This window comes from Neocloeon triangulifer, unplaced genomic scaffold, assembly GCF_031216515.1.
Source record: "Neocloeon triangulifer isolate White Clay Creek 2 clone unplaced genomic scaffold, ASM3121651v1 ptg000003l, whole genome shotgun sequence".
Classification (NCBI taxonomy): Eukaryota; Metazoa; Arthropoda; class Insecta; order Ephemeroptera; family Baetidae; genus Neocloeon; species Neocloeon triangulifer.
In genome coordinates, this window is record NW_026775546.1 from 200,145 (window position 1) to 212,827 (window position 12,683).

The 12,683-nt window shown below is 36.4% G+C and overlaps 1 protein-coding gene across 4 annotated transcripts in view; it reads right to left on the minus strand.

The window, feature by feature from the left end:
- Nucleotides 1-983: 983 nt before the first annotated feature.
- Nucleotides 984-12,683, minus strand: part of LOC132193147 (insulin-like growth factor 2 mRNA-binding protein 2) — a 35,250-nt gene continuing 23,550 nt past the window's right edge. For 3 of the 4 annotated variants that reach the window (XM_059613583.1, XM_059613584.1, XM_059613581.1), the window contains 8 exons: nucleotides 6,318-6,503; nucleotides 5,526-5,672; nucleotides 5,236-5,460; nucleotides 5,060-5,188; nucleotides 4,870-5,005; nucleotides 4,028-4,463; nucleotides 3,003-3,268; nucleotides 984-2,701 (listed from right to left, as the gene is read on the minus strand). In XM_059613583.1, coding sequence (XP_059469566.1) covers nucleotides 2,555-2,701; nucleotides 3,003-3,268; nucleotides 4,028-4,463; nucleotides 4,870-5,005; nucleotides 5,060-5,188; nucleotides 5,236-5,460; nucleotides 5,526-5,672; nucleotides 6,318-6,503 — 1,672 coding nt within the window. In that variant the 3' untranslated portion in view covers nucleotides 984-2,554. The remainder of the gene's footprint in view (nucleotides 2,702-3,002; nucleotides 3,269-4,027; nucleotides 4,464-4,869; nucleotides 5,006-5,059; nucleotides 5,189-5,235; nucleotides 5,461-5,525; nucleotides 5,673-6,317; nucleotides 6,504-12,683) is intronic. The other variant, XM_059613582.1, reaches the window with a different exon arrangement.

The window sequence follows — 12,683 nt, forward strand, 5'->3', positions numbered from 1 at the left end:
CTTGTCGCCATTATTATTTCGTCTTACAGTTTCGGCTCTATTTCTTTAATTTTTTACAGTGTCGTGGCAAAAATCATTATTCGACTTGAAACAGAACTCATTTGAGGTAGTGCGGTGTTGTTGTTGTTTCGTTTTTGCCTTTTTTTGTGGTAGTAGTAGTAGTTTTGCGTGTGGAAGTTTCTTTCCGTAAAAGGAGTTTGTTTCCAGTACAATAAGTTCGCGGTCGGTAATTTAACTATTTTTTTTTCAACATTGGACTCTTCAGCCATCTCGCCGAATTTCGCAAAATCAATAACATTTATGTAGTATACAACTTGCTTTTGAGAGAGATTCGAATCTCCGTGAGGTTTCTTTTTTGCGAAAAACAAACTCTGGAATGGCAGATAGTGAAAAATGAAGTATAGTTTGTCGCGTTTGGTGGCCGACTCTGGCACGCAGAAGTCGGCGGATTTTTATTTACGTTTTAGAGTTTGAAAGTAGTTTCCAGCTCTCCATCTGCTCGTGAAGTAGTAGTGTTTAGCCTTGATTGAACTCCGGCCCGCCACCGAGGGCCGGACTTTGTGTAATTTTCGTCCGAAAGGCGGATGATTTTTGTTTTATCAAAAGTCGTTTTCGAGTTTGCTTGAACAAAGAGGTCTGTGTTGGTTGGTTGGCTTCTCGATACTTGATTTTATTTTCATATTGTGTGTGGTTTGCTTGTTGGATTTTTTTTTAAACTTGAAAATCGCATTTTTGACTGAGAAAATTTTTCGTCTATTTGAGTATTTTATTATATAATTTTTAATACATATACGAAATGGGTTTTTTTTAGTTAGGTTGGCCGAGAAAATGTTTTTTTGTTGTTCGATGGAATTATAAATTTGAATTTTCGGTTCAACTCAAGAGGGAAGGCTTCATGAAATGTGGTTGTAGTATATTTTTAGCTTCTGTGAGTCTGCGTTGCTTTTTAGTTGCAAATGAACAAATGGTGATAGCTGTTTGAATTTCTTTTTTTTTAAGTGTGCAGCTCCTTTCTCCCCAGCTTTTCATTAGCCTTGTTTCTCAAAAACAAAACGAACAGGGCCCGGTGGCCCGAAAATAGTCAAAAACACAATAATAAAAAAAATGGCTAGCGTCAACAAAACAATAAGCGGCCACCGGCGCCGCGTTTAAAAATTCGAAACTATTTAATTTCATTTTTTTTTTTTAGTTTTAGCAAAACGAAAGTAATAAAAATTTCGTTCATTGGTTTTCTCGTTTTTAAAAAAGAGATTTCTCTCGTCATTTCGTCGCTTCTTTTTTACCCAACAATGTATCAAAAATAAATTTTTTTAAACATCTTCATCATCATTTTCTTTTTAGCAATAATGACTGTTTTTCACCACACAACAATGATGGTCTCATTTTACTTTGTACTGAGATAGAGTGTGTTAGTCGGCGGCCCCCGCCCGCCTCCACGAGCCGCCCGTGGGGCGGCCGCTGTTAAAAATATGCCATTATATTTTTATACCCTGAGAAATAATTCGATCGGCGGCCCCTCTCGTGGGGCGGCTGTGGGGCGGGAGCCGGCTCGGCTGCACAAAGAACCCGTCTGCGTGCAGCATTCTCGTTAATAAGCCACTTTTTTCTCTTAAAAAATAATATTATAGTTGCAGTCTTATCAAAACATAAGACATTCCTCTCCTCGTTTATTTTATAACCTCAAAAATTATGGCAAACTTTCAATTTCATTGTTTTTTTTTTTTTAATCACTCCATCCACATTTGTCTCCAGTAAAAACCATCCTAGCACAGTAGTGGTTTCTAACCACAAACGTTTTTTGCAGCTAACCTCTCTTTCTTCCTTTCTTTCTTTCTCATCATGTACAATAAAATCCTTAATTTTTAATCATTAGTAAATTGTCCCAGCCTCGCGTATCACCATTAAAGTAAAATATTATCCATTTCGGAGGCGGGGATAATTTTCTTCTGTCTCCTATCCTCGTGCGCGCGCATCGTTTCCCGAATCGTTTGTGTGTGTAATTATTTGACTAAAAGCACCAAAGCTCCCTCTTCGATGCTCTCACACCTGCGTGTCCTCGTCTTGTAGTAATTTAAATTGAGCAAATTTATGCACTCAACCACTCAGACAGCGTGCACCTTAATTACTTCAAAATTTCGTGATCAATGGTACAAGAAATTGACAAACGAAGGCGTCCGCCTCGATTGCTCCACAAAAATAGAATACAACTCTGTCTCTCTCGGCTGCCGACTTCTTCGTCTTCAATTCTGAACCCTGACAGTAAGGTGTCTCGAAAAACCTTACTCGAATGATGTACGTTAGTGAATTTCTTTCAACAACAATCTCCTTTGTGTGTGTTTTTTTTTCCATATTTAAAAATCATCTCTAACAAAAATTCTGCGTTTTTAGCCTCCCAAAGAGAAGGCCTGCTTCTCCGTTGTAGTTCTCTATAGCGTTGTCTTCTCTTTGGTATTTTGCATTTAAAAAGTACGAGGTATTTCGGTTGCACCATTTTGACCCCCTTCCCCCCAGCCCCCTGAGACCCCCTTAACAGTTAATTTTGTTTGTTGAGTTACTACTGGCCGTCCATGCGTTGCTTCTGATCCCCGCGGGGGCCCAGAGGAGGTCGGCCGCCACCCGGGCCTCGCGACGGAGGGCCACCGGGGGGCAGCAGGCCGGGCTGGCCCTGCTGGATCATGGAGCGGATGCGTCTCTGGGCAGACTGCAAGTAAAAACCATATATTAATTTCTTGAAAAAAACACAAAATTACAAAAATTTGAATGAATTAAAATGTTTTTTCTTATTATAATTAAATGTAAATCCGAATCTCTTACAAAATATTGAGTTAAAAGTTGAAATATAACCGGAATTTATCAGATAAAAATATTTCATTTAAAATTTAAATTGTTAATATTTCCCAAACGGATTGAATTTGTAAGGAAAAAATTTCAAATAGAGGATTAAAATTCAATAAAAATGCAAATATTGAATAAGTGTAAATCGAAATGAGTGGGAAACTGACCTGTACTGAGAAGAAGGGTCCAATAATGTGCACCATCGTCTCCTCCCCACTTGCCGACGCCTGTTCGGGCAGCTTGATGATGCCGCCGGTGATGCGCTGCAGCTCTCTCACATTCTGGCCGCCCTTGCCGATGATTCGGCCGACCTGCGCCGAAGGCACGTGCAATTCGATCGTCAGTCTGACGTCCTCGGTGCCTGCCACGAATCCTTCCTCGCGCATCTTCTCAAATATCAAGTACTGGGCCTTCCATTGAGCTTCGGGAGTTCCTGAAAAAGGAGAAATATAATTAATTTAAATGTTGATATGCACTCTTTAATCTCATCATACGTCAGCAGTTAACTCAAGAACATTAAAAAATGTATCTGACAAAAACTCCAATCAAATAAATCTCTTGAAACAAATACTTGTGGCAAACTCTTGAAGAGGATGGCAGATGGAAAAACATGCCCAGGGAAAATTTGCATTTAAAATTACAATTCACAAAAGTTGGCTCATTTGATTTATTTTAAGTTCAAAAGATCAAAATTAATAATTTAGGAGGAAATTAGACAAGCTCATGTATTAGGAAAAACTAATTTGCCGCAAATGAAACAAGTCAAGAAATGCACTTTTATAGAAATTCAAGAACAAGTGTCTTCACTTTTCCTTCTTTGCAAAATTTAACCATTTTGTAAATTTAACAACTGCAATTCTAATCAGAAACTTCTGATCTAATTTAATTTTGTCAGGTTAAATAATGTTTTGTCTTGACAAATAGTACTTCTTTACTTTGTATTTTCAATTTACTTGATCAGATTATACATATTTTATTTTTAAATTACCAATTTATTAGATTATAATTATGTTAATTTTTAGATTGAATCGTGAAAAGAAAAGGAAAAGGCATTCAATTTTTTTTTTGTGAAGGTTCAAGTATCTAAACACATAATTGCAATCTGTATTTTTATAAGTTAAAATAATTTAATTCTTTTTTTTTCTAAAATCTGAAGTCTTATTCAAGATTTCTGGTATTTTCCCCAACTCACCAACAATGGTAACCTTCCTCTCAGGCTGTTGTTCCACAGGCTTGCCCTCTTCGAGCGCCGCAATCTTGACGGACGCCCCTGAGAAGCGAATGATGTTCCGGATGTGCGAGCCCTTGGTGCCGATGATGGCGCCGACGGCGTTGTTCGGAATGTACAGGTAGACCGTCTCCTGCTGGTCGTTGGGCCCACTGACAGGCGGCTGGCCCATGCCGGCGGTCTGGGGGCCGCCGGGGTAGATGGGAGGGAAGCTGCCAGCAGCACCGCCACCGCCACCTCCGCTGTGGGTGGGACCAGAGCTGTAGACCCCGCTGCCGCTGCTGCCCCCTTGGAAGTTGTTGCCGCCGCCACCACCGGGACCAGAGTTGCGCGGGTAGTTCACCCCGACGGTGGACATCATGGCCATCGGGTGCAGACCAGGGAACATTAAACTTTGAGGCTGAAATCAGACATCAATTTGACAATTATAAAACGATAAAATGTAAAATTCGCACAAATAAAGGAAATGATAAGGTTAATAATAAGAAAATTATCAGCACAAAAAATACCTTAAAATATAAATTAAGACTGATTTTTACGTGAATTACTGAGACCGTGCGAAAGAGCATGAAAAGCAAAGACAATAAAATGCCAGAATTTGAACTTTGCCAGCGGAATTTCTTTTCACTAATTAAAAAAAAAACTTTAAATTAAAACTCTTTAATTAAGGAAAACTGGCAACACAGTGGTCAATATTTATTTTGCTTCGCCTTCGCCTAATTTCAAGACTCATCGGTTGACCTGGTGTTTCGCGTTCACTTTTGTACTGATACAAATTTTTTTTTTTAAATAGTAAAAGAACTTACAGCCATTGCTTGGAGATCATTCTCATAGCTCTGACGTAGTTTGGAACTAATAAGTGCTTCAGCCTTTGACATGTTCTCAATGGTGCCTTTGACAGTGATGATGCGTTCCAAGTTGAAACTGTTTATGTCGTTGATGCTGAAAGGCAGCAAAAGCTCAGTAATTTATTTCCAGTTAAAAAGGTAAACATACCTCGATACTGTGATTTTAGTGTCAGTATCCTGCATTATCCGTTTGATTGTGTTGCCACTCTTGCCAATAATTCTCCCAATGAGGTTGTTGTGTGCCAAAATCTTGAGCGAAATTTCACTGCAATCAATTCTAAACATTACAAATGTTAACAGCACAAATATTTTAAGGGAACTGACCCTTTGTTAGTGCTGGTTGCCTCCTGCTGCATGACCTCGAGGATGCGCCGGCAGGCATTAGTGCAGTTCTCAGGGTTGCCATAAATAGTGATGGCCTTCTCAACTGAGCCAACGTTGTCCTTCCGGTGGACGTCGACTCTGGCACGCGTTTGTTGGGTGATCTGCCTGATTGTGCTGCCCTGGCGACCTATTATGGCACCAACCATGTCGCTCTGGACAAGGATTCTGCAAAATGATTTCAGGTATGCGTAAAATGTTGAACAAATGATTTCAAATTAAATTGCTTTTACCGAAGGGGAAAGTCAGTCTGTCTGCTGGATGTTTGCATCCCTGAGAAAGGGGGGCGCGAGTTGCGGGGGCGGTTGTTGCGCCTGTCTGAAATATCTGCCTTCAGAGTGTTGCCTTCGTACTCATGGCCGTTCACCTGGCTGACAACCCTGAAAAGACAAAATTCAATTAGTATTGTTTTCAACAATTGCATGTAAGCAATGTATTGTAAAAATGGACAAAAACAACAATTATTAAAAAGTAAGAAATAGTATTGTTATTAAAATAATCTAGATATAGTCAGCTATTATGTACAAAATTAATTTTTTATGAAATTGTACAAAAATTTGTTTTTATTTAATTTCTTTTCTTTAGTTTTTACAAAACATCAATTATTGGAAAAATTCATTTTTTTTTGTCCAATATATGATAAAAATTCCAAGATCAAAAAGATCCCATCCGTTAAAGTGAACCTTGCATGATTTAAATTTTATTGAAACAGCTCAAATAATTAAAAAAAATTTGAGGAACAAACTACGCCTCTTTTGAAATCTCATAATTTGAATCTATTTGCTTTCATTATTGTTTTTTTATTATTTTTTATTTTTAAATGATTATAAATCTCAACTAATTATTTAATTCTATTTTTTTTTAATGCAAATATTATATTTTTAATTTGATAAAATTTAAAATTTAATAAATTTATAGAAAAACAATGAAAAATATTATATTAAATTTTATTTATAAATAAATTTACAAAATACTGTTTTTTATTATCATTCTATAATGTTTTTTAATAAAAAAAAGTAACTTACTGTTGTGCCTGATCTTGATTCTCGTACATGACTTGGACAGCCTGGGTGTCAGCGTTGCCCTTGGGAGCCAGTTTCTCGATGCTGATGAACGGCGTGTACGATGTTAAGGCCGAAAGCGATTCCTCAAAGCTCTCGAGCCGCACGTGGTCGGGGATGTTGGAAATCACGACTCGCACTTGGCCAGAGCTGCAACGAAAACGAAGAAAAGTCTTTTAGATTTAAAATGCTTCCTGCACTTTTCGACATTAGTTTTCCGCGTGAGGAGTAAAAATTCGACAAGGAAAACGCGAGCGATTCCGAGAAGTGGCGTGTGCTTCCCGAGGCGGGTAATTGCGGTAGTGCACACATGTTGCAGGACTCATTACCCGACATGCAAAGTACTATTCGGCCCCCCAGCACTGCCGGCGTCTCTCTCGCTCTTTTTACGCCAAAATATACCGCGGAGCACGACGCCCACCCGGGTAAAAAATCGATAGGCAAGAAAAGTTGAGTGGCCTGTGCAGTTCGCCGCCTCATGAATGGAGCGAACTTAGCTGTACAGAAACGGTCCCGCGACGATCAAATAATAAATTGCTTCAGCAGGAAATGACAATGGATAGAAATAAACTGTGGAAGTGAAGAGAGAGCAGGACTTGCGTGAGATGGATTGCACTTGTGAAAAGTTAAAAGTTAGAGGTATATTTCCCAAGGGATGAAGCAGGAAACTGAACAAAAAAGGCCAGATCTGAGCTAATCCTCTAAAATTTCAATTTTTCAAGAATTAGTAGGACCGCGGTTTAGTTTAGCTTTATAATCAATAAAATTATCTAATTATATCAAAATAATTACTGAAAAATAATATAGCAAGCTTTTTTCACTAGAATTAAATTCACATTACGCTTGGAAAAAAACATGTAAATAATCCAAATCAAAATGTTAAGATTTACACTGTTTATAGGGGAAAATTTTAGAGCTGGTTTTTGTTCTGAAAAAATTAAAATTTTACATTTCTAAATAGGTAAATTATTCAAAGTTTTAAGTTATTCTAAAACCTCGAGCATTTTTTACTCTAAATAGGTACATTACTTGGACTTTATCTGTAAATTTAGTTAAATTAATTACCCCTTTCTCTAATTAGCATAGTAAAGTTTTGCCAAATTAAAAAAGAAGTTATATCAAATTTAAGCAAAAATAAATAAAACATTGATTCAGAGGATTTTCTGTATTCGTAATTAAGCACCTCCCACTGGAATTTGTATAAAAATTTGAGAATTGAAAGAAAAAAAATTCATAGTCAGATCAGAAAACTTAATTTTATCCAAAAGTTATTTCCTTAAAAAAATTAGTCATTAATTTTGGATCTTTTTGAACGGTTTGTACAAAACAAATTATGAAAACTGAATTTCTCATAATGAATTATTGATGTTTTTCCTCCTTCCTGACGAGAAATAATTGGATTCTGTACCAATTTTCCTGGTGAATCAGTGAATCTCACTGCGGCTCGACTAGCAATAAGGAAACTTCTGCACAAATTCCACTTCGGCGAGCTCGCTCTCGCCGTCTCTTTAATAAACCGCAAATTCCGCACGCCCCATTCCATTCACAACATCCAAATTCCTGGCAGCCTTTTGACGAAAGGCAGAAATCTCGCAGGCCGCAGATGATAACAATATTACTCGCATATAAACTACTCGTTCTTATCGGCGTGGTGATTAATGATGCGCCCTCGCCGTCTCGGCGAAACGCGATTATCACCTATCGGCATAGCATTGCTCCAGACCGAATTTGGCTAATGCTGACAAATTGTGTGCAGCTGAACCATAAATCAAGAAAATATAGAAGCATTCAGAATAAGAAATTGGCTTACAAAAGAAAAAAAAATTGAAGAAAATCCGTGATTAAATTAAAATCTATTAAAGCATAAAATTATAGTAGAAAAAATACCGATTTACAACTTTTTCAATCTTTCAATTTGAATTATTTGCAACAATTTGGAGATCGAACAAATCCATTGAGTGCCTTCAAGGTTCATGAACACCAGCCGTGCAGATAAAGTGCCAAATAATCTGGCGAATTTCCTCCATCAAGCCGCTCGGCGATAAAAGCGCCCTGTCATTAAGGAATTCTGTCAGCAGGATCGGAGGCATGCAAATTTATTTATCGCAAATTAATTACGTCGCCATACGAGAGGCGCAGCGAATCATATCTTTCTGAGCGGGGAAGAAACGCCACGCCAGAGCTCGAGAATAAATTAAAACTAATGTCATTTCGGGCTCGCGTTTTCAGCTGTAAATCACGCTTTATGGCTGCACGAGCGTCGGGATTTGAATATTATAAATACGAACGTGTGGAGAAAGGGCGCACTGAACCAAAACTACGATTTCTAGTATTGATTTGAGCTATTTTCACGGTATTTCAAATGACTGTGTGTACCTGATGAGGATTTAATGATTGCTGTAAAAACTAGCGTTGAAACTGATATTTTGTAAACAAAAAAAATATACAACATATTGATTAATTAAAAGAAATTTTCTAAAAATTTCCATTTTTTGATATCTAGGGAGAAAATAGTTATATTTCTACTGAATTAATCTTTTTTTTTATTCAAATTATACCCTTTAAACTGAGTTTTTATTTGATCTAAAGCAAATTCTTTTAACATAAGATTTAAAAGTTTGTTGGCTTTATTATTGATGTTAAGTTTTTTAATAAGAAGGGAAAAGTCCCATCAAAACTTTTAATGACTTTCTATAAAAAAAAATTAATTTATTTAATCTTCTCATTTCACGTCACTAAATCATAGTTTGTCTTTCGAATAAAATAAAATCAAAACTTTAAGTATTTTATTATATTTCCATGTTAAGCTTGAGAATTCCAACAATTTCCACTATGATTTTTAAATGATAATATTTTACTTAAATTATATAATCTAACCAGTTTTTCTATAAATTTTTTTGTAAATTTAACCCCTATTTCATATTATTTGAGGAAATAAATATAATTTCATGAAAATAATTTAAATCCGATTTTCTTCATCATTCATAAAAGGATTTAAATTAATAAAAAAATTGACGTTTCCTTAAATATTTTAAAAATTAAAAAGATATCGCACAAAATTGAACATTTCGGAATATTGAAAGCTTCTGCACCCCTCGGAAGGATAAAAAAACACAGGTTACGAAATTCAAAGTGACCAAAATAACAACTGGTCATGAGGGAGGCCAAAATGGACTGCCCGAAATAGCAACGCACTAAACTCGTATCAGCGGCCGAGCGATAAGAAGCGAGCAAGATCGATGCCCTTCGCGCGAGAGCCAAAATGGCGTCTTTCGGAGGGCCAAAGGAAAGGGCAGGTTACCTTGAGGAGGGCGCGAGGGTGGCGCTCAGGTCGACGGCCTGGCTGCAACTGGCCGGGCCCACTCTACGAGCTACTCCACGTGGCCTGGCGTGCCCTGCCTGCTCCCTCCGACGCACTCTTCTTTTTATCGATCGAGTGCGTGGACGGATTGTGCGTCTCTCTTGTGTACGCAACTTTACAAACTCGGCTGCTCGATAAAATGCGTACTACTCCATTGTCAATGTGCGGCGGCCCCCCAGGCGCCAGTGCGCGTTCTCAAACATATTTGCTCCAAAGAGCCGGCCGGCGACGATTCGTCGCCCTGATAAGGTGCGACCTGAGCTCAGGAATTTTTGCGACGACGCAAAGATTTTTTTCTGCCTCTCACAGAGACTCGCTAAACCCAAAAGGCAGAGCCAGAAATTTCAAGACATTTAAAAAAAATAATTTGTAGGATTTAATAAATAAATAAAAAAGCATAAAAAAAAGAAAATTAGATTACAGATGCTTAATTTTTCAACTGACCAGAACTTTAAATTAATTATATTATAAATTCTTTACCATCATATTTCAATCAGCTTTCAGTGTTTGGTTTAGTTTAAAAATTTCATTATCGACCAAATTTTTTTTCAAAAATGTTTTGTTCTTTATAAATGATAAAATTAGGTGATTTACGTGATTTATTGTAAAAATTTGGATTACTTTTTATCAACTTCTTGTAAAATAATAAAAGAATTGAATTGCATATGATATGATTTTTGCCAAAAAAAATTAATGTTTTAATTAATTATGAAATAAATTTTAATTTTAAGGAAAATTTTCCCATAATTTTCTTTTGCCAAGATAACTGGGGTGAAGTTGATCTGATACAATTTTCCAAAAATTTAGTCGGGCAGATTTTGAGCAAAAACATTTATTTAAAAAAATTATCCTTAATTCTCAAACCCAATAAAAAGTTCTTAATCCAATGCTAGTTTTTGAAAATTCAGTTTTTGTGGTTAATTGTCAAAGAAATGACCTTAACAAATATTGAAAAAAATATAAAAATGCTCACCCAATTTTTGGCTGATGAAACTGATGAAAGCTTGTTCATTGAACAGAATATTTTATGACCAAAAAAACAAATTATTGTATTTACTTGGAAAATTCCCAGTGCAATTGTTCCAAGAAACAGCACCAAATTTCCTTCTGACTCATGTGATTTCGCATATATTGCTCGTGAGACACGAAAGTAAACATTATTTTTTCCTTTCGTCCTGTACATCGCAAAGCTAATTGCAAGTCGAGTGTGTACACATTGAAGGTGGAATGCCGCAGCTGCTGAGGCATTTATCCTTGTCGGTTCAATGCACCTTGCTCGTCTCATTATTATATTATTTGCCATTACCGGCACGTCGCCCTGCCAAGGCCTACGCAACTTATGCAGATCGTTTGCACACAAAGGGGATCAATTATACGCAAAAGCAATGCTGCGCTCATTCCGAAACTCGGTGGGTGCGGTTTGTGCTCGATCGAGTGAGTAGCGCATAAGCTCACGACTTTGTTCCAAACTGACGGTCGCACCGTGGTTTTGAATTTCTTCCTACCGTGCAACTCCTTCTTGTGGCTGCCAATAACATGTGTATCGATTTGAAGAACCGCCGGAGTGTGCAGAATCAAGAGAAATTCAAAATTGCAATTCAATCACTGCAAAATCATAATGAAAAGAAAAACTATATATTGATATTAAAAAAAAATTTAAATAAGAAAAAAGCAACTAACAGCAATAATTAAAACATTTATTAGTTTTTTTTTATGCCTATTTAACGCTACTTTTGCCAAATTTTTTATTTAAACATTAATTATAGTAGTAAATTAAAAATCCTCAATACAGAAACCGCTTTAAGTAATATAATTTTAAAAGTAAAAATAATTTCAACTAATAACACAATTTTTAATTTTTTTGCAATTATTTAAGAATATGTTCTTGAAAGCAAAAATTTGCAAATTTTTAAAGGACATTAAATTTAAACAACTTAAAAAAAAGCATTATCAAGTAACATGACGAAATTGTACACAGATATCTAATTTTTTTATTGTTTTATTAATTTTTTTAAATATTGAAAAAATCTAGATTTAACATTTAATCAGAAAATTTTTTGATTTCAATGTCAAATAGTAATTGAATTTAGCAGATATATTAATTTTGTAATTATAACGGCAGAATCAAGTCAATGGAGTTAATTTAATGTATAACTTTGAAGTATTTTAAGCTTTTAATAAAACCTTGAAGTAAAAAAAATGTATTAATTTTACGCTCTTTCTAACACCGCTTCTGTATAGCAAAAATAACCAAATTGATTACATTCCAACTTTTGAACTTTTCATAAAAAATATCAGATTTTTCATTCAATACATTTAGGAATCCAACATTGATGAATTTGAAACTCTCAGTACATTGAGAAATTACAAGAATTTGCATTAATTGTATCAAAAACAAGAAATTGAACTGGACCAAATTTTTTTCTCCACTTTCTTGCTGGACAATGGACTACTTTGGCCGTTTGGCGAACGGAAAAAATTTAATCGTTAAACGATTCGCCGCAACGAATTTTTCGCGAGTGCCTAAAAAAAGTAAAGTTTTCGCGAAACAGCCTCCGGAGCATAGGCATCTGAGAAATAAGAGAAAAAGCAAAAGTTGTACGCATGAAAAAGTAGTGCGAGTTCGAATTTCATTCCGGTACGCACGTTAGGCCGTGCACAGAATAGGCCTGCCGAGTGAAAAACGAAAAGAAAAAATTCCAACCGAACGCACGCAACGCGAATCGCATTGTTGTGTTTCGGCGCAAAGCCTGCTCTGAAAGGATGTGTATACGCTTTTTTTTCCTTTTCCGATATTGACGCATCTGAATAACCGGCTGGATACATATAATGGCAGGGCATACGCATATCTGATATTGGCGCAGATGCACGCACTACATTGTCCGTCCGTTGATGGATAATTTATGCGTGCAGCCCGATGTGTGCACGCGTCTCTGGTCTATTAATAGAGCCGATTATTTATTATTGCC